Source organism: Monodon monoceros, unplaced genomic scaffold (assembly GCF_005190385.1).
Source record: "Monodon monoceros isolate NGI ecotype Baffin Bay Population unplaced genomic scaffold, NGI_Narwhal_1 Super_Scaffold_18, whole genome shotgun sequence".
NCBI classification, from domain to species: domain Eukaryota; kingdom Metazoa; phylum Chordata; class Mammalia; order Artiodactyla; family Monodontidae; genus Monodon; species Monodon monoceros.
Window position 1 is genome coordinate 125,740,754 of NW_021703774.1, and position 22,480 is coordinate 125,763,233.

Sequence of the window (22,480 nt, forward strand, 5' to 3'; positions counted from 1 at the left end):
TCAAACTATAAAGATTCTGCACAGCAAAAGAAAACATCAACAAAATGAAAATTCAACCTATGGAATAGGAGAATATATTTGCAAACCACATATCTGTTAAGGGATTAATAGCCAAAATATTCTTGGTACACAACTCAACAGCCAAAAAGGCCCCAATTTAAAAGTGGGCAAGAGACCTAAATAGACATTATTCCAAAAACAAATACAGCTGGCCAACAGATATATAAAAAGTACTCAGTCTCACTAATCACCAGGGAGATGCAAATCAAAACCACCCCACACCTGTTAGGAAGTCTTATAAAAAAGACAAGAGATAACAAATGCTGGCAGATATGTGGAGAAAAGGGAGCCCTGTGCACTGTTTGTTGGAATGTAAACTTGTACAGCCACTATGGAAAACAGTATGGAGATTAAAAATTGAACTACTGTATGATCCAGCAGTCCCACTTCGGAGCATATTCTGATTGCCTTTGGAAACAGAATCATTAACTTGAAGAGATATTTGTACTCTTACATTCACAGCAGCATTATTCACAAGAGCCAAGGTATGGAGAAAACCTAAGTGTCGACAGATGAATGGATGAAGAAAATAAAGAAAATGTGGTGTGTGTATAGTAATTTGCATTTCCCTGTGTATATGTACATACATGCATGCGTGCATGCATGCAGTGGGATATCATTTAGCCTTAAAGAAGGAAATCTTGTTATTTGTGACAATATGGATGAAACTGGAGGGCATTATGCTAAATGAAATTTTTTTAAAAAGAGAAAGTCAACCTCATGGAAACAGTAGAAAGGTGATTGCCAGTGGCTAGAGGGTGGGGGAAATAGTACAAAGTTAGTAGAATAGTACAAACTTTCAGTTATAAGATGAATAAGGTCTGAAAATCTGATTTATAACATGGTGACTGTAGTTAACACTGTGTTGTACAATTAAAACTCGCTGAGACAGTAAAACTTACATGTTTTCATGAATAGAGTTAATGGATGCATTAATTTAGTCAGTGAGGAGACCCCTTTCACAATGTACATGTATATCAGTATATTGCTGTATACTTTCAATAACTTACAGTTTTATTTGTCGATTATACCTCAATAAAGCTGGAGAAAATAATGAAATTTTTAAAAAAACAAAAGGATGACAGAAGACTGAAAATCACAAATCCATCTATCTTGGTACTTCATTTCGATGTGGTCTACTATTGTGACAATCCAGTAAAATCCTTCTTCACATAACATTTAAAGGAATGCTTCACAAAGTGAAACAGATTAGCAAAGAATTTGGTTTTAACTCCTGTGTCAAAATTTTTCCTGGTAATAAAGTATCTAAATATATCTGATGTTTGCTCTGAAATAATGAGAAAGGGCATGGGTCGGAGTGAGGATGAAAGGACTCTGGCTGTGAGGTGATAAATTGTTAAAACTGGGTTGATGGGTGCAAGAGACTCCACCCAGTTCCAGTTCAAATGGTGATGCAGGTGGATCCTGAACTCATCTCCACCCACAGACACACCGAATCTACAGCTACATACGGAACAATTTCCTCTGAAAGAAACCAAAAAACTAGATAAGTGACTCCTACACAGTGAGCAAATGAGAAAAAAACACACATCAAAATGGGTAGGAGAGGCTGAGATACTATCTCACCATAAACCCCACCCTCAGAGCAGCAACCCACGATTGGGAGGGAATTCACAACCCTGAGCATCTTCCTGAGAAGTGAAAGGTTTGAACCCCAGTCTGGCACTTCAACATTTTTAAATTTATTTTTTATTGGAGTATAGTTGATTTACAATACTGTGTTAGTTTCTGGTATACAGCAAAGTGATTCAGTTATTACATATATATGTGTGTATATATATTCTTTTTCATATTCTTTTCCATTATGGTTTATTACAGGATATTGAATATAATCCCCTAGGTCCTATACACTAGGACCTTGTTGCTTATCCATTCTGTATATAATAGTTTGCATTTGCTACTCCCAAACTCCCAATCCATCCCTCCCCCACCCCTCTTCCCCCTTGGCAACCACAAGTCTATTCTCTATGTCTCTGAGTCTCTGTTTCATAGACTGATTTATTTGTGTCATATATATATATTTTAATTTTATTTATTTATTTATGGCTGTGTTGGGTCTTCATTGCTGTGTGCAGGCTTTCTCTAGTTGCAGCGAGCAGGGGCTACTCTTCGTTGCGGTGCACGGGCTTCTAACACTGCGGTGGCTTCTCGTTGTGGAGCACGGGCTCTAGGCACGCGGGCTTCAGTAGTTGTGGCATGTAGGCTCAGTAGTTGTGGCTCACGGGCTCCAGAACACAGGCTCAGTAGTTGTGGCGCACAGGCTTAGTTGCTCCGCAGCATGTGGGACCTTCCCAGACCAGGGCTCGAACCCATGTCCCCCTGCATTGGCAGGCAGATTCTTAACCTCTGCACCACCAGGGAAGTCCTGTGTCATATTTTAGATTCCACGTATAAGTATCATATGGTATATGTCTTTCTCTAACTTACTTCACTTAGTATGATAATCTCTAGGTCCATTCGTTCTTTTATAGCTGAGTAGTAATCCACTGTACATATGTACCACATCTTCTTTATCCGTTCATCTGTGGATGGACATTTAGGTTGCTTCCATGTCTTGGCTATTGTAAATAGTGCTGCTATGAACATTGGTTGGCACTTCAACTTATAAGACCTGTGTCTGAGAGACAAGCCCCCAAAATATCTAGCTTAGAAATCCAATGGGGCTTGTATCCACAAGATCCACAAGGCTATAGCAATCTGAGAAACAGTTCTTAAAGGGCTCCACAGACTCATCCACCCCAGGGCCTCGTGCAGAGGCAGTCAACTGAAGAGCGTCCAATGTTTCTGTGAAAGAGACCTATTTCCTTATCTTAAACTTTAACCTGAGGGGCAGACATCTAAGTTAACACACATCTAGGGGCCTCCTGAAATAGTCTCCAAAGTGGAGGCTGTCAGGTGCCCCCTTCATATTCTCCTCTGCCTCCCCGAGGTCACCAGTGTCTCTGAGAAAGGGCACATATCTGGTACCCCGGGTTTTGTGGCTGCTGCCCAGCGGATACCCCTTGATTGCCTGGCTCTGGTGGCCAGCAGGGCTTGTGTTCATAGTTTCAATGGGATGGCAGCAAACAAAGAAACAGTTCTTAACTGGCTATCACCACAGGGCTCACTGCAGAGGGAGGAGATGAATGCCCATCTCCTAGTCTTCCCCTGAAACAGGCATATCTGCATATTTTAAAAACTGCTGCCTGAAGGTCTGGCTTCCAATCAGCCTGAATTTAGGTGCTGACTAAGATCCCCCCTTGGGGACACTGACAGGTCTTGGTGCACACTCAACTTCTGGGAGCCACTAAGAATAAAGTAGGCTGCTTGGACAATCATAGGTTCAAAAGACAACCAAGAGCTAGGGCAGGATTGAATGATAAAGTTCATCACCTGCAAGAGGTTGCTCCTTCAAGACTGAGACAGGTGTATATTTTATCTAATGCATAGAAACCAACAGAGAATCAAGGAAAATAAAGAAACAGAGGAATATGTTCCAAATGAAAGAACAAGATAAAACCTCAGAAAAAGACCTTAATGAAATTGAGGTAAGTGATTTACTCTATAAAGCGTTCAAAATAACGATTGTAAAGATGCTCGCTAAACTCAGGAGAACAATGGATGAACAAAGTGAGAATTTCAACAGAGATAGAACATATAAAAAAGTACCAAACAGAAACCACAGACCTGAAGAATACAGGAATTAAACTGAAAAATACAATAGAGGGGCTCAACATCTGACTACGTGAAGCAGAGGAAAGGATCAGTGAACTCAAACAGGGTGGCGGAACTCATCCAATCAGAGCAGCAAAAAGAAAAAATATTTTAAAAAGTGAAGATAGCTTAAAGGGACTTATAGGACACCAACAAGGGTCCCAAAAGGAGAAGAGAGAGAAAGAGGCAGAAAAGTTATTTGAAAAAATGATGGTTGAAAATTTCCCTAACCTGGGGAAGGAAACAGACACCCAGATCCAGGAATCCCAGAGAGTTCCAAATAAGACAAAACCAAAGAGACTCACACCAAGACACATGATAATTAAAAAGTCAAAGGTTAAAGACAAGAAGAGAATCTTAAAAGCAGCAAGAAAAAAAAAAATCTTGTTACATATAAGGAAGCCCCCATAAGACTATCAACAGATTTTTCAGCAGAAACTTTTCAGATCAGAACAGTGGCATGATATATTCAAAGTGCTGAAAGAAAAAAAAAAAACCTGCCAACCAAGAATAGTCTATCTGGCAAAGTTGTCTTTCAGAATTGAAGGAGTGATGCAGAGTTTTCTAGACAAGCAAAAACTAAAGGAATTCATCACCACGAAACCAGCCTTACAAAAAATGTTAAAGGGACTTCTTTAAGCTGAAATGAAATGGTACCATTTAGTAACAGGAAAACATATGAAAGTATAAATCTCACTGGTAACGGTAAATATATGGTAAACTCAGAGTAATTTGTAAAGACAGTGAAGTAGTCATTTACAAAGCTAGCGTGAAGGTTAAAAAACAGAAGTTGTAAAAGTAACTACAGTGATTTGTAATGGACACATAAGAGAAAGAGATGTAAACTGTGACATCAAAAACAAAACGTGAGTGACGTCAGCATCGTGCTGGAGTGGGACATTCCCTTTGTCTCTCCCCTTCAGTCTATAACCTGTAAAACATACACAACTCAAAAACGTTGCCTCTGCCCAGTACACCAGGATGCTGAAGAACTCCACACATCTATGCATCTAACGGTGGGTGGACTGGAACACAAAGAGGAGGTGAAACTAGGGGAACCTGCCATCCTGCCTTCCCCCAGCCACAGCAGCTGAGCCTGCAGGCCCAGTGAACCCAGTAGCAGCAGGGGAGGCAGCATATGAGACTCCAGCCTCCCAGTCACAGTGGTGTTCACAGCCCCAGGTAACCTGGCGGCAGTGGCAATGGGGGGCTGTGTCCTGTCCCTTCAGCCACAGAGGCACCCACAACTCCAGCAGCCAGCCCCCCACCCCTTCCCACAGCGGTGGCACCTGGAAACCCAATAACCCCTGACATGGTAGAGGTGCCTGTGACCCCAGTTCTCCACTCACCTCCCCTGAAGTAGCAGAGCCTGCAACTCAAGTCTGGGACATGGCAGAAATGTTCACCATCCCAGTGCCTCAGGAGGTGACATTAGCAGCAGCAAGGCACCAAGACCCTAGAGGCACAAGCAGTGACAGGGAGGGCACTGGGCAAGCGACACCTCTGACAGACAAAGTGCTGACTCTCACATACAACCAGAAGCAGCTCAGGTAAGAAAACGAAAAACTTGTGCTATAGTGCCACCTACCGGAAAACAAAGGAGAGCCCTCTAATTTCTAAACTGTTGAATCATTAAAATCAAGCAAAAAAAAAAAAGTTTTACCGAAAGAAGAAAGGTGTTCATTACTTCAAATGCTCCAGCAGAGGAACAACTCATCAGGCACCGTGAAAACCCACAGTAACACTGTATTCAAAAAAGAAAATGACAATTCTCTATAAACCAAGCAAAGTCATGGAATACTGTGATCTAACTGATAAAGAATTCAAAACAGCTCTCATGAAGAAATTCAAGAAACTTCAATGAGCTCAAGAATAAATTAAGGAACAGAAGGAATACTTTACTAAAGAGACAAAACCTAAAAAAGAACCAAACAAATTCTGGAGCTGAAGAACTCAATAAACGAGATGAAAAATGCATTAGAAAGCATTGGAAATAGAGCAGACCTTATGGAAGAGAGAATCAGCAAGCTTAAAGATACAAATCTAGAAATGATACAGGTAGAAGAAAAAAGAGAATTAAGATCTAGAGAAAAATGAGGACATCTATGAGGAGTATCCAGCTGTTTCAGGAACGGCCACATTAGGATAATGGGTATCCAAGAAGAAGAGAGGGAGAAGGCTGCAGAGAGTTTATTTAAAGAAATAATAGGTGAGCACTTCCCAAACCTGGGGAAGGAACTGGATATACAAGTCATGTAGCTAAGAGAACACCTGATTACCTCAACGCAAAAAAGACCTTCCCTAAGTCACATTATATTAAAACTGTCAAAAGTCAATGAAAAATAATTTTAAAGGCAGCCAAGGAAAAAGATGGTAATGCACAAAGGAACCCCCATTAGAATACCAGCAAATTTCTTGGCAGAAACTCTACAGGCCAAGAGGAGAGTGGACATTCTCAAAATACTAAAAGATAAAAACTGTCAGCTGAGAATACTCTATCCAGCAAAGTTATCATTCAGATATGGAGAAGTAAAGGCTTTCCCAGATAAACAAAAGCTGAGGGAGTTCATCAACAATGGACCTGCCTTACAAGAAATGCTGAAAGGAGCTCTTCTGCCAGAAACAAAAAGGCAAAAGTACACAAAACTTTGAGTAGGGTGATAGAATCAGAAAATTGCAACTCTATATCAGAATAGGTTTTAAAATACTTTATTATAGCATAAAGGTTAAAGGGGGGAAAAGCAGTAAAAAATAACTACTTCAATGTGTTATCACAACATAAAGAGGGATAATTTGAGGCAACAAAAACATAAAAGGGGAAGAGAAAAAGGACGAAACCTGTATGGGCAAGTGAAGATAAGATGCTATCAGCATGAAATCAGACTGTTTTTCCTATGAGACGATTTATACAAACCTTATGGTAACCACAAAACAAATCTAGAGCAGAGACAAGAAGCATAAAAAGGATGAAACTGAGAAAAACATAGAAAACCACTAAACCAAAAGAGCAGACAGAAACACACAGACACTTCTCCAAAGACATACAGATGGTCATCAGGTGCATGAAAAGATGTTCAACATCACTAATTACTAGGGAAATGCAAATCAAAACCACAATGAGATATCACCTCACTCCTGTTAGAATGGCTATTATCAAAAAGGCAAGAAATAACAAGTGTTGGCAAGGATATGGATAACAGGGAACCCTCACACACTGTTGGTGGGAATATAAATTGGTGTAGCCACTATGAATAACACTATGGAGAGTCCTCAAAAAATTAAAAGTAGAACTACCTTTTGATCCAGCGATACCACTTCTGGGTATTTATCCAAAGGAAACAAAAAAACTGACTTGAAAAGATATCTGTCTGTGAACCAAAACATGGAAGTAACCTAAATGTTCATCGATGGATGAATGGATAAAGATAACGTGGAACGAACACACACACACACACACACACACACACACACACACACCCCCCACAGGAATGTTATTCAGCCACAGAAAAGGAAATCTTGCCATTCGTGACAGTGTATGGACCTTGAGGGCATTTTGCTAAGTGAAGTAAGTCAGAGAAAGACAAATACTGTAGGCCCTCACTTACCTATGAAATCTAAAAGCCAAACACACAAAAAAACAAAACAGAGCAAACCTAACTCATGGATACAGGGGATAGATTGGTGGTTGCCAGAGGTGCAGGGGTGGGGGATTGGCAAGACGGGTGATAGTGGTCAAGCTTCCAGTTACAAAATAAGTAAGACCTGGGAATGTAATGTATAGCACAGCGACTATAATTAATACTCTATTGCATATTTGAAAGTTGCTAAGAGATGAAACCTTAAAAATTCTCATCGTGAGAAAAAAATTGTAACTGCAGTGATGGATGTTAACTAGACTTACTGTGGTGATTATTTCACAAAATATACAAATGTCAAATCATCATGTTGTCACGTGAAACTAATACATTATATGTCAATAGAGCTCAACAAGAAAAAGAAATTCCACCCTAGATAAGGGCTGCCTGCAACAAAGTTGCATGCTTACCTACTTAGCTGGAGCCTCTCCCCTCTGAGTCCTCTCTCCCCACTATCATGCCACTTCATTATAGTCTCTTTGTTGGTCTGGTGATCTTACTGTGTTTTGGACCACAGCCCCTTCGCTTCAGGTATAATGAACTTTTTTTTTCTCATTAGCTTTCTTTCTCTAATAAATGATCAGTCCATTAAGTTAGTTTAATTTTGAAAAACTACCTGTTTTATATAATCCAATTCATTTTTCAAATATAAGAGGGAGAGAAACGACCTCATTCTGAGATCTGGAAATCTCACACTCTCAACGCTCTTCCCTGATTCTTCCTGCTATGTAGTAATCCATGTTTCATGTCTTAGTATAAAGCAAAACAACCACCTGAGTTTTCCTCTCTTTCTATACCATACTTATTCTCAGAAGCCAGTTAGGAAATTTATTAGATACTTTCATTCAAAGGATTTCCTAGTTGTGCTATACTATTCACAGAAAGAACCAACTGGGATGCATGAGATCGGCAAAAAACATCACCAAGAAGCATGGGAAACTGTAAGTAAGAAAAGGAGGGACTTCCTTACGGGCACTTACGCTTTAAAGAGAATAAAGAAAGGAAAGACACTGAGAGAAGCTATAATACCCTAGTTTTGCATGTCTAGTATTCAGGTAGAAATCAGATCAATGAAATAGCCAAACCATAGTACGTTTGGAGAGGTAAGAATTGATAACATGTAATTTGATGATGTCCTACACTGAATCATTGACCTGTGCCGTAGGCAGGGAAGGAATTATTACCTCCACTGAAGAGATGAGAAAACAAAAGCTCAGAAAACTTATGTGACTTGGCTAAAATCACAGGCTATGCAATAGTAGGGCTATGAATCCAACCCAATTTTTCTCACTTTAGTATTCTTGTCATTATTCTAATCTGCCTTTTCTTTTTAATTTTTTAAAATAAATTTATTTTATTTTTGGCTGCATTGAGTCTTCTTTGCTGCACACGGACTTTCTCTAGTTGTGGTGAGCAGGGGCTACCCTTCGTTGTGGTGCACAGGCTTCTCATTGAGGTGGCTCCTCTTGTTGCAGAGCATGGGCTCTAGGTGCACGGGCTTCAGTAGTTGTGGCTCGCGGGCTCAGTAGTTGTGGCTCGCGGGCTCTAGAGCGCAGGCTTAGTAGTTATGGCGCACGGGCTTAGCTGCTCCGCAGCATGTGGGATCTTCCCGAACCAGGGCTTGAACGCGTGTCCCCTCCATTGGTAGGCAGATTCTTAACCATTGCACCACCAGGGAAGCCCTGCCTTATTTTTCAAAATCCAAAATTTGCACATATTGACTATGAAACCCATTCTGTAACTATGCACCTGCTATTTTATTTTTGGATTAAAAAAGAAATCCCATTTTCTTCCTTTTATTAAAGCACATCTTTTTATCTTCATGCAAATGTAGACTTTTATTTCCATGTGATGGCCAAAGTTTAAAACTTACAATGTATCTTAAGCTCAATTTTTAAGCTCAGGAAGGGTGAGCTGTGACAGGGCGAGAGAGAGGCATGGACATATATACACTAACAAATGTAAGGTAGATAGCTAGTGGGAAGCAGCCGCATGGCACAGGGATATCGCTAGGTGCTTTGTGACCGCATGGAGGGGTGGGATAGGGAGGGTGGGAGGGAGGGAGACGCAAGAGGGAAGAGATATGGGAACATATGTATATGTATAACTGATTCACTTTGTTATAAAGCAGAAACTAACACACCATTGTAAAGCAATTATACCCCAATAAAGATGTTAAAATAAATAAATAAATAAAATGCATATAAATTCTGCTATGAAAGCCAAAAAAAAATTTTTAAGCTCACTTCAATAACTGAATTGAAGGCTTATTTTAAAAGTGCTCATAAGAATTTGAGAAAATGGAATCTTGAATATTCCTCAGGGAGATTCCTTTGGGATAATGTTAATGTTGATTGTGAATTTGATTAGGCTCATCTACTACCAGTGCTAATTAAAGATATTCCTTCACCATTAATGCTCTTCTAAAAGAAATGTCACCACTTGGCATGTAACTTCCTAAATACAAAATCAAATTGGTTTTCAGAAAATTCTGCCTCTATATAGGACTCCTCAGTGTCACCTTCACCTTTAGCCCCACTTTATCTTTCCTAAGTCTTGTCTCGAGTGGAGTTAGATGGGATGGAAAACCTGAAATGACCAACTGCACTAGTTCATCTAAAATCTGAATCAAACCCCTAATATCCCTTCTTATAGTTTCAAATCTAGCTTTTAGACTTCATACCTAAAGAAATAAGAATTAATTTGACTATCTCTTCTGCATTAAACACAGTTCAGTTCTAAAATTTTATTTAAAGAATACAATTTTTCTTTTATTCCCCAGTTGTTAAAAAAATGTTTTAAAACCAACATGCTTCATTTTGTGACATTAATAATAAAACTAACAATAAAATGTCTTTCTTTTATATATATGCATAGATGTTTTCTATTTTCATGTTAATTTTTGCCTCTCAGCTACTTGCCTTTCTTCATATGAATAATTTTAAGTCTTAACTTTCAATTTAAAGACTGATCCTCCAAAAGGTATTGTACTACATTTTAAAAAAGTAAAATTTGACCATCACCTACCCAGTTTGAGTATATCAAGTTGTACAAATTATATATCTTAGATTTAAGTATGTTTAATAATCATTTTTAAAAAATCAACACACATTAAAATCCCTTGAAACATTAAACATGTCAGAATAGCAATTCAAAACTCTCTTCAGATTTTTTCATACTGTACACTATTCTTTTGTAGAGTTTTTCAAACACTTAAAAGACTGATTTGAAAAGACTGATTTGGTTTCTAAACCAAGATTTTAAAGTAATGATGGTAACTTTAAATGCATTTCCACAATCTGCTTTCCTTAATTCTAGTTTTTAGCAAAAATCATTTTTTAATGTACTTCCCAAGTTACTGTCTAGAGCTAATATAATCTGTGGTTCCACAGTTACTGGTTAAAGTAGTTTGGGTTTTAAAAAATATTTCATATAGCTAGTGCTTGTCACAAGATTCTGATCTATCACAGACCACACAAAACTCTTCTTGGCAAGTCTCTCTGCATTATTTGCCCATGAGGTGGCAGCATCAGGCGCTATATGAAAGCACAAAGCATTGCCAGGCCTTTCTGTTCATTTTTTTTGTTTCCTCTTCCCTCATCATACCATCTCATCATACATTTTGTGGTTGATTCCCTGGAACAGGTAGTCAGCTTCCCGGCAGGAAAGATCCCTGTAACCAAGGGCAACAGAAGAGTACAACACGCAAGTAGACAGTGCCATCCCTAATGCAGGGCATGCCAGCTACCCATTAACGGCAAGTGTCAAATGAAAACCCAAAACCACGACTTAAAAAGATATGAAATAGCTAAAATAGTTCTCACATTAGTCTTTATGTTATTAGAACTAATGTCTATGTCAAACAGAAGTTACTTAAGAGAAATTTTATCTATTTTACCTACATTATTAATAGGGCGGAATGTCTTGTTTTTCGTAGATTATAGGTAGATGTTAGATTTAGGTGTTTAAAAAATATTTAATAAATTGGCTCAAAGGCTTCTCCCTTAAGGTGGGCTTCTTCCAACCGTATGACCTATTTAGATGTACCTATTTATCTCCACCTCAGAACCTGACTTTTCAAACTCCACTTGTACTTTCAAACTAACAGGATTATATATGCTGTTATCACTGTGAAGACTGTGCACAACAAAATTTTAAACAGCTACATCTATTTCTGATTTAACTTTTCTCAACAACAGTTCAAACATTTGAGAGATGCAGTTGTTGAGAAAATAAATAACTGCAGCTCAATGGCAATTCTCACTAATTATTATAATCAACCAGAGAAACGGGAGGAGTAGCCCATTTGAAACTGGCTCCTAACTAGAACCAGATCTGGGAACTTCCCTGGCAGTTCAGTGGTTAGGGCTCTGTGCTTCCACTGCAGGGGGCGTGAGTTCCATCCCTGGTCAGGACACTAAGATCCCACAGCTGCGCAGTGCAGCTAATGAAAAAAATTTTTTTTTAAAGAACTAGATCTGGAATAATTGATTTAACTCGCTTGTATATCATTAGATAATTTTAAGATCTCTAAAACAACGACTGGAAATGCTATCCTCTATTTAGTACAGGTAAGGCTTATGTTTTAAAATTAGAGTTCAATATTTGTTGATGTTCACAGGGTTGTGCAACCATCACCACGATCTAATTCCAGAGTATTTTTTATCACTCCAGAAGACACCCCCCAACTCCCACTTCTCCTGGCCCCCACAGTAACCAGTATCTGTTTACTTTCTCTAAGGATTTGCCTATTCTGGATATTTCATAGAAATGGCATCATATGTGGCCTTTTGTATCTGGCTCATTTCATGCAGCATAATGCTTTCAAGGCTCATCCATGTTGTGACAAAGATAAGTACTCCATTCCTTTTATGGATGAGTAATACTCCGTTGTACGGATATACCACACTTTGTTTATTCATTCACCAACTGATGGACATTTGGGTTGTTTCTCTTTTTGGCTGTTACAAATACGCTGTTATGAAGAGTCACGTACAGTACTGGTTTATATGTAGACATATGTGTCCGTTCTCTAAGGTTCATGCCCTAGGTCATATGGTAACTCTGTGCTTAACATTTTGAGGAACTGCCAAAGTGTTTTCCAAAGCAGCTGCACCATTTCACACTCCCCTCACCCCTAGCAATGTAGGAGGGTACTAATTTCTCTCCATCCTCCTCAACACTTGTTATGTTATGGTTCACTTTTCTTCATTCTTTCTATTCTTCAGACTGGATAATCTCGATTGACCTATCTTCCAAATCTGTTGGTTATTTCTTCTGCCTATTTAAATCTGCTACTCTGCCCTAGTGAATTTTTCATTTCAATTATTACACTTTTCAAATCCAGAATTTCTATTTGGTCCTTTTTTATAAGTCCTGTTGCCATATTGATATTTTCTATTTGGTGAGACACTGTTCTCACACTTTCTTTTAGTTCTTTAGATGTGGTTTTCTTCCATTCTTTGAACATATTTACAATAGGTGATTTAAACCTTTGTCTAATAAGTCCAATGTTTGGGCTTCCTTAGAAACAGTTTCTACTTGTTGCTTTTCCCACTGTTTATGAGCCATACTTTCTTGTTTCTTTGCATGTCTCATGATTTTTTGTTGAAAAATGATATAATGTGGCAACTCTGGAAATCCGTTTGTACTCCCCCTCCAAAATTTGTTATTGCTGGTTGTTTAGTGACTTTTCTGAAGTAATTATGTAAAGGGTGTATCCTTTGTTGTGAGTGGTAACTGAGGACTCTACTCCATTAGCTCAGGGGTCACCTAATGATTCACTTAACACACATGTGTGTGTTGGGCCAAGCCTTCACCACTCAGCCAGGCAGCTGACAACTCTGCCTTAGCCTTCACTTCTGCAAGTGACAGCTTAGGGCCTTCTTGGGTTCTTCCCAAGCACGTGCCCAATCCTACATGTGTGCACGGCCTGGTAAGATTCCCAGGACATGTCAGAGATTTTCAAAGGCCCTGGGGATATCTAATACCCCAACGTTTCCTTTAACGCTTTTGGGTTAGCCTATTTTTTCTTGCCCCAAATATCATCTAGCACCTCAGGCAGCCATAAAGTTAAAAAAATTTCCTCTAAATGTTTTCAACAAACTCCCCTGAGGGCAAGCTCTGAGTCAGGTCAAATGAAAATAGCCTTGCAAGTGGGGTCCTTCCTGGGAACCAGCAGAGCGGTCAAATAATAGTTCTCTGGGAAAGAGGCTTTGTGGAGCTCCAACCCTTTCTTGCCCACTCTGGTGGATACCAGCTTCCTGGTTTTTTACTATGATTATGGGCTGTTGGAAAGAGACAGGAGAACAGGAATTGGATTGTCTAAAAGACCATAAAGCTAGCTGTTTTTACCAATATTCAGACATTTTTCTTGACTAAATACTCCCCTGGTTGCTTCATGCCTTTAGCTAATATCCAGAGTTCTGTAAAAGTTTATTCTGATCATTCCTGCCTGCATTATTGATGCCTTTATGGAGGAGACACTGTTTGAAGGTTCTTATTATGCCATTTTGGTTGATGTTATCTATGGCTTGGATTTTCCATGCAGGCCTCTGATACATTGCAAATTAAATTTAGAGTGTAAGAGTCAGGGTTCATGTTTTCCAATACGGATAATCAGTTGTTCCAACAATATTTGTATTTTTTACCTATTGGACTGTTTTAAAATTTGTGTCCAAAATCAATTTACCATTTAAGTATGGGTCTATTTTATTCTACTGATCCATTTGTCTATCATTATGCCAACACCACACTGTCTTGATTACTATGACTTTATAATAAATCTTGAAGTCATGCAGAAGAAGTCCTCCAGTTTTGTTCTTCTGTGTAAAGATTGTTTTGGGTAGAGTAATTCCGCTGCATTTCAATATAAATTTTAAAAATCAGCTTTTAGAAAAAGGTTGCTGAGAAAGTGGTTGAGATTTGCCCTGAATCTATAGATCAATTTGAGGAGAAGAGCTGACATCGTACCAATACTAAGTCTTCCAATTCATGAGCACATGGTCTAGCACTCCATTCATAGGCACCTCCTTTAATTTCTCTCAGCATTGTTTTACAGTTATCATTGTAGAGTTTTTACAAATCTTCTCTTAATTTATTACTATGTATTTCAGGTTTGGTGCTACTATAAATGGAAATTTTTTTTCAACTTTATTTTCCAACTGTTGCTGCTAGTACGTAGAAATACAATTCATTGTTTTGTATATTGTCCTTCTATCTTGTGACCTTGCAAAGTTTACTTATTATATTCAGTGGTTGCTTTTTAGATTCTTAAGGATTTTTCATGTAAACAGGCATGTCATATGCAAAGAGAGACACTTTTACTTTTACTTTCCTATTTCATACCTTTTTTTAAACCTTGTTTCATTGACTAAAACCTCCAAGTTTATGTTGTTGAATAGAAGTGGTAGAAGTGTACATTCTGGCCTGTTCTGACAATTTCTTTGTTTTAATTGGAGGATGTAGTCAATTTTCACTTAACTATCATTATCATTCAATCAAGGTTTACTACTTATCTATTTGCTTTCTATTCATCCTAATTAGTGTTTTTCCTTTCCTGACATTTTTTTTTTTTGGTTTAATCAAATGTTCTTAGAATTCCATTGTAATTAAACTGTTGACATTTTAGCTATAATTTCTGAACTTTTTAATGGTTGCTCTATGGATTACAATATACATTCCATAACTTATCACAGTCTACTCAAGAGTTAATATTTTTCTACTTCAGGTAAAATGTAATTACCCCACAAACAATTTCATTCACCTCATACTGTCCTTTGTACTATTGTTGTCAAATGTGTTATATCTACACACATTACAAGCTGCACCATGCAATGTTACAATTTTGTTTTTAATTAACTTTAATAAATAAATTAAGAAGAGAGAAAATATATAGTCTTTTTAATTTACCCACATAGTTACCAGTTGTTTAATCACAATTATACTCAGTGAGGGGCAACCTAGTGGGTGGAGGACAAGGATGCTGCTAAACATCCTACAATGTAGAGTACAGCCCCACTGAAACCAAGAATTATCCAGCCCAGAATGTCAACAGTGCCAAAGTTGAGAAACTGGCTTGAGATAAGAGGCATTATTTTTATCTGATGGCTTTCAAGATAATTTCTTTATAACTTTGGTTTTCAGCATATTAACTGGTGTGCCAACATAATATTTTGTTTTCACTTATCCTGCTTTGCAGGGGAGTTCTCTGACTCTGTTAAATCTGTAAGGTTTTTAAAGCAAACATGGGGAATGTTTTATCATTATTTTTTCAAATATTTTATGCCCAATTATCTTTCTCCTCTCCTTCTGGGACTCAATTACACTTATTTTAGACTGCTTTATATTGTCCCGTAGGTCCCTGAGGATCTGTTTATTGGTTTTCAACCTCTTTCTCTCTGTTCTTCAGACTGAATTATTTCTTTTGACTTGTCTTTACATTAATTGAACCTTTTTTCCTGCTTTCTCCAAACTTCTACTAAGCCCATCCAGTGTATTTTGTTTGGTGGATACTGTACTTTTTAGTTCTAGAGCTTTTTTTTTAAGTTTGTATTTCTTCCTGAAATTTCCCATCTGTTCATTTTTACTTTATTTCCTTTAAGTCCTGTTTATAATAGTTGTTTAGAATAGTTGTTTTAAGTCTTTGTCTACTAATACCAACATCTGGTTCATCTTGGGGTCAGTTTCTATTAATTGCTTATCCCCTTAATTGTGGGTCACATTTTCTTGTTTTTTCAACTTTCTAATTGTTTTTGTTTACTGAACATTGTGGATGATATATTCATAGATGCTACGGATTGTGTAACCTTCCTCTGAAGGTTGTTGATCTTTGCTGAGAAGGAGTCAACTTTTATGAACTCAAACTCCAAACTACCTCCTCTGTGCTGGAAAGGAACTGAATCTCTTCATGGTTCTTTAGCCTTCCATCTGTTGTTTGCCACCAGGTCCCCTGGAGTCCCCTCACACAAAGTTCAAAAGTCAGTCAAGTGTACTTGGGCTGAGTTTACACAGAGATTTTTCTGAGATTTCCCCCTTATTTTCCAGCCTTGCTAACAGTCCTGAACTCTGTCCTCTGACTCCATCAGCTGGTAAGACTGCATCTTTCTGCATAGGCTGGCAGTGGGGTGGGATTGTGTTAGGCAAAAAGCCACAGAAACATAAATCTCATCCAATGCAGTTTCCCTCTTTTAAGGACTGGCTCCCCTTCAGTTTCTGCCTGCTTTTGGTCATTCTTCAGGGTCTTCAAATGTTTTTGTTTCATATTTGATACAATTTTAATAACCGTTATCTGCAGGAGGGATAATCTGATACAAGTAGCTTCACCAATACTAGAATGCCAATTAGGATTTTTTTTTTTGCCCTACGTGGGCCTCTCACTGCTGTGGCCTCTCCCGTTGCGGAGCACAGGCTCCGGACGCACGGGCTCAGCGGCCATGGCTCGTGGACCCAGCCGCTCCGCGGCATGTGGGATCCTCTCAGACCGGGGCACGAACCCGTGTCCCCTGCATCGGCAGGCGGACTCTCAACCACTGCGCCACCAGGGAATCCCGCCAATTAGGATTTTTAAATGTGATAGTTTTATTAGAAATAAAGAGTATTATATCATCTATATTTTGACATAGCCATCTCTCCTAATCCTCATGCACAGTTGCTAGTACAAAGCAAACAACCAAACAGTTTCTATAAGACACTACTTTCATGCCTGAAGAAATTTCTCCATGGTATAATGAAAAGAATGTGGATTTTGGAATCAGAGAAATCCTTTACTAACTGCATAAACTTGAAAGTTTATTTACCCCTTATGCTTTTCCACTTGTATTATGGAAGTGGTCATTTAGATATCACAAGATTGCTAAAAAGATCAAATGTTTATATTATAAAGCATATAGTAAATGTTGAAAACAAACCTTGGTTTCTTTTCCTTGGACCTTTTCCTGCATTCTAACAGTGGAAACAGAAGGAATTCCTAAAGTATGACCAACTTTTACTAGTTATTCAATTGGTAACATTTAATTAAGTTTAGGTTATAAGAATGAAAGAACATAAGGAGAGAAAACAACATGAACAAGCATGAGGAAACAGCAGGGAATGTCCAAGGAGACACTGAATCAAGGGAGGATGCACACCTCCACAATTTCTCTGGTTAAGCAAGTGAAGAGGCAGGAGGAAGGCTGGCAACGCAAAGGCATCTTTATCACAGAATTTCTCCGTGAGTAAATGGGAAAGGTTTTTCTATGGATATAAGTATATAATAAAACACAGTAATCTAACAAGCAAAACGGCTAGTGAGAAAAGCAACACATTTCAAAAATGAAAAAGTATAAAAATAACTTTTAAAGCTTAAATCACACATTTAGGTATTTTTAAAAATTTATTGTGCTTCCTCTTGTTTATGAAAGTAAATTCTGTTCCTTGTAAAAAAAAAAACCCAAAAAATTAGAATTGCACATGACTATATTTTATAAATTTTTGAGATTAAAAACAGATTATGAAAATTTACCATGTGTTTACACATTGTTTTACATGATTTTTAATATCTGCATTATATTTCCTGATAAAAATATGACATAATTTGTTTATTCAGTCTTATAGATTGTTGGAAATTTAGGTTGTTTCTAATTTTCACAACTATAAATTATTCATAAATGATTTTACACATCTCTGATAACTTCTTTGCCTTTTGTCACCTGTAAATATAATCAGCATATAATTAATGTTCTCATCTAAGTCATTACTTAAAATGTTAACAAATAAGGGAACAATGATGGAGTTTTATGAAACACAGAAGAGAATGCCTTCCAAATTGCATCAATTCATGATTACTGTTCCTTAAATATAGGTATGTTGCTATCTAATTGCATCATCTTCCAATTCATATTTCTCCATCTTTTCCACAGGTATGTAAGAGACTTCATTATATCCAGCTTTACCATTTCTACAGAATCCATTTGACCTGGGTTTCTAGTATCCCACCATAAAAGCATAATCAGGCATCAATTGTTCTAAGTGAATTTGCATAGGTTTTCTTTTCTAAGTTTATTAGAGACAGGTGAAGCCAACACAGCTGCTCTAAGAAAAGCAAAGTGGAGGTATTGCTCCCCCAGACAGGAAAGAGCTGAGAAGGTGACTGCTCTGAGAAATAAGAAAGAATCAGAATTGTTAATTATAAGACTCTCGTGATTACATAATCGTATACTACTAACATGATATACACTCTTAGCTTAAGCCACTAAGAATAAGCTGAAGGAGAAAAGGCCAAAGCGAAATGGACATATTTAAGTAATGACAGTGTGTCTTTTGAATGTAATACTTTTTTTTTTTTTTTTTTTTTGCGGTACGCGGGCCTCTCACTGTTGTGGCCTCTCCTGTTGCGGAGCACAGGCTCCGGACGCGCAGGCTCAGCGGCCATGGCTCATGGGCCCAGCCGCTCCGCGGCATGTGGGATCCTCCCGGACCGGGGCATGAACCCGTGTCCCCCTGCATCGCCAGGCGGACTCTCAACCACTGCACCACCAGGGAAGCCCTGAATGTAATACTTTTAATGTTATTGATTGACTGATTGTTTTAAGAGTTAGCATAATAGTGCTAGTTATGATCATGTCTCTACATACACAAGCGGTGGGGAAGAACAGAGGCATTTCCTTGGGCTTCTTAGTCAAGTCTACACTGGTGTAAACCAGATGTCAGCAGAGTTTTTCTGTAAAGAGCCAGAGAGTAAATATCTGATCCTGTGGGCCACACAGTACCTGTTGTAACTACTCAACTCTGCCGCTGTAGCACAACGCACCATAGACAACATGCAAATAAATGGATGTGGCTGTATCCCAGTAAAACTTTATTTACAAAACAGGTTGTGGGCTGGATTTGCTCTGTCATTTGCTCACCACTGGTGTGAACAATGCAATGTGAATATCTAGGCAAAATCATACTTAGCAATCTTCTGAACATGTCCTAAAATTCCAAATGGCAAGCAAGAAATATTGTATAGATCAGTGCAATTTTAATTCCTTATATTACAAGAATCACATTTTCATATCCAGTGAACTCAGTATATAGTTGAAGCAATTTTTCTATATATCATCAAAACCTGAGATTCATGTACCTGTGCATAATCACCAAAAGGTTGAGAGTAAGCAATGCACGTCTCCAACGTGTGTTGCGATTCATTTCCCTGAGAGATTGCATCCAGAATGTTGCTTGCAATTCCAGTCTTCTGTAGAGTGATTTTACTTGCAGGGGCTTAAGGCAAAATCAATACATATATTTCAGTTGGCTGGTTTTATTATAAATTACAGAGTACAAAACCCGTTAATTCAGCATATTCTCAAATAGAACACAAATTTTAGTTTGCCAGTAAATATCTACATTTATTATTCCTGAGGGAAAAATATATAGTATGTGATATTGTCTCACTTGTTTAAAACAATGAAAATGGAAGCCTGCCCTATGGGTAAATGATCTTGATGGAAACATTTAAAAAGTATATGTCTAATCTCTGAAATAAGGCATACGAAATGTAAATTAACCGTTCTTATTTATGCAATAGTTGTAACCATCAGTTTTTAGATCAGATAAAAATACAGTAGGCATACCAGAAGCACATTAAACTTTTTTCTGGCTTTAAAAATGTTTTTAATGTTTAATTACAAATTAATTAATTAATTACAAATTCATGTTTTGGTTCAAGAGGATACTTCATAAAATACAAAGAATGTATACTAAAAACAAAATTTATCTTTCACCTCTTTTCATTCAATTCTATTCTTTTTCCCAGACGTAACAGTTTAGAATTAATTTTCTCAGATTTACTTTATGCATTTACACATTCAAATACATGCATATAAGAATACATAGCTTTAAATAAACATAAATGGAATCATTCTATGCACACATTTGCTTCTTCCACTTAACCATTTGCTTTAGAGATCATTTCATATTAGTACACATAGCACTCCCCTCAATTATATATTCCATTTTATGACAAACTATTTAACCATTCCCCTATTGATGACCATTAAGGCACTTTCCAATGTTTCACTATTGAAAACCAATGTTATAGTGAATATCTTAGTGCCTAGAGCACACCACATTTGTGATTTTCTCTTAAAACTATATTTGAATTAATAGTCTTAATTTACTAATTGAAGGCTTGAGGAGGGCCTCTAAAAGAGTAAAAGAGAATTCCACTTCTGCCGATTATTAGTAACTAACATATTGGGGGGTATTTGGCAAATACTCCGGCTATATTAGATTCCATAGAGGTTTAAACTTCATATTTTAGAAATATGATTCTATATATATTGTAAAGAATTATAGTATTGTCAAATAATTCCTTAATCCAATTATTTTCAATCATGATTCCATAAAATTCAATAAATTGATTATATGCTTAATAGCATATTATAAAAGATGTTTTCCTTAAATAAAATAGAATGCATTTTAAAAGCTTTAATTTAGTTATTCTTTCAATCTAGGGGACTAGGGTCGTAACACGGGGTTTAACTGGTTAATACGCATTATTTGCTTCCATTAAGTTAAAAATTAAAGTAAAACTCATTATGAAAAGTATTCAATAAAACTCCAAAATACTGGGCTTCCCTGGTGGCGCAGTGGTTAAGAATCCGCCTGCCAATGCAGGGGACACAGGTTCAAGCCCTGGTCCGGAAAGATCCCACATGCTGCAGAGCAACTAAGCCCATGCGCCACAACTACTGACTCTAGAGCACACAAGCCACAACTATTGAGCTAGCGAGCTACCTACAACTATGGAAGCCCACGCGCCTGGAGCCCGTGCTCCGCAACAAGAGAAGCCACCGTAATGAGAAGCCCACGCACCACAGCGAAGAGTAGCCCCCGCTTGCCGCACCTAGAGAAAGCCCCCCGCGCAGCAACGGAAGACCCGATGCAGCCAAAAATAAATAAAATTAATTAATTAAAAAACAATAATAATAATTTTAAAAACTCCAAAATACTAATACTGAGCTCTTACTTACATGATAAGCACACACTGGGCAACACACTTGCTAAGTTCAAGTATGGATTTTTACTGAGCCGAATTTCTTTCGGTGGTTCTCCCAAGAGTGAAGTCTGATTCTTAGAGGCAGCCTATTTATCAAAAACAAGAGAGTGGGTGCTTAATAAGAGGTACAAGAAAATAAAAATGCAGGAAGAGTAGAGAAATACTTGTTCTTCAATAAATCTGGTCTAGTATGATAAAAATTTGTGAAACCTAATGTTTGAAGCTATAAATTTGTGAAATATTTCTGGATACTGATTAAATGATCACATTTCACCTATTTTTCCAATTAGTTTTAAAAAGCTTTTCTAGAACCACAGAACTTTAGAACTGAAAGAGAACTAAAGGCCATCTTGTACAACCTTCTCATTTGAACCAGGAGAGAATTCATGTTCACGAGAACAAATCCCATACCTTATCTTCAGAAATACTATCATCAACGTTTACTTATTAAGATATTTACTTAATATTTGGCCACAGCCATATGACGAAGGCAAAGTTTATTTATCTCTGGTATTAAAAATAATACCAAATAAAATAAATGGATTTAATAAAATCCAATTCAACATTTAGATGATAACCCTAGAAATTCATATTTATTGAAAATATATGATATCAGTATATATATACTTAAACGTATTTATTTTTTGCTGCATTGGGTCTTCGTTGCTGCACGCAGACTTTCTCTAGTTGTGGCATGTGGGATCTTCCCGGACCAGGGCTCGAACCCATGTCTCCTGCACTGGCAGGCGGATTCCTTAAGAATCTACCAGGGAAGTCCTGATATCAGTATATTTTTATATAACTAGGTGTAAGGGTTCTAGTATTTCTTTAACAGAAAAATGAGACAAAATCATGGGCTGATTCTTCAGTATATTTCATATTATTCTGCCAGAATTTTTACTTTTCACTCTAGGATGGTAAAGATTTTAAAATAAGACACAATTCAGGTTGGGTTAATGCTAGTAGCTATGTTTTCTTTTAAATTAATTTTTATTTTGTTCCCTGAACAGAATGAAGAAAGCATAATCTCAAGAGCTTCTTTCTATATTTG

The 22,480-nt window shown here is 37.6% G+C and overlaps 1 protein-coding gene across 2 annotated transcripts in view; it reads right to left on the bottom strand.

The window, feature by feature from the left end:
- Positions 1-22,480, bottom strand: part of RAVER2 (ribonucleoprotein, PTB binding 2) — a 102,542-nt gene that overhangs the window by 11,788 nt on the left and 68,274 nt on the right. For both annotated transcript variants that reach the window (XM_029227838.1, XM_029227837.1), the window contains exons 10-11: positions 21,404-21,515; positions 19,513-19,649 (exon numbers count right to left, since the gene is read on the bottom strand). In XM_029227838.1, coding sequence (XP_029083671.1) covers positions 19,513-19,649; positions 21,404-21,515 — 249 coding nt within the window. The remainder of the gene's footprint in view (positions 1-19,512; positions 19,650-21,403; positions 21,516-22,480) is intronic.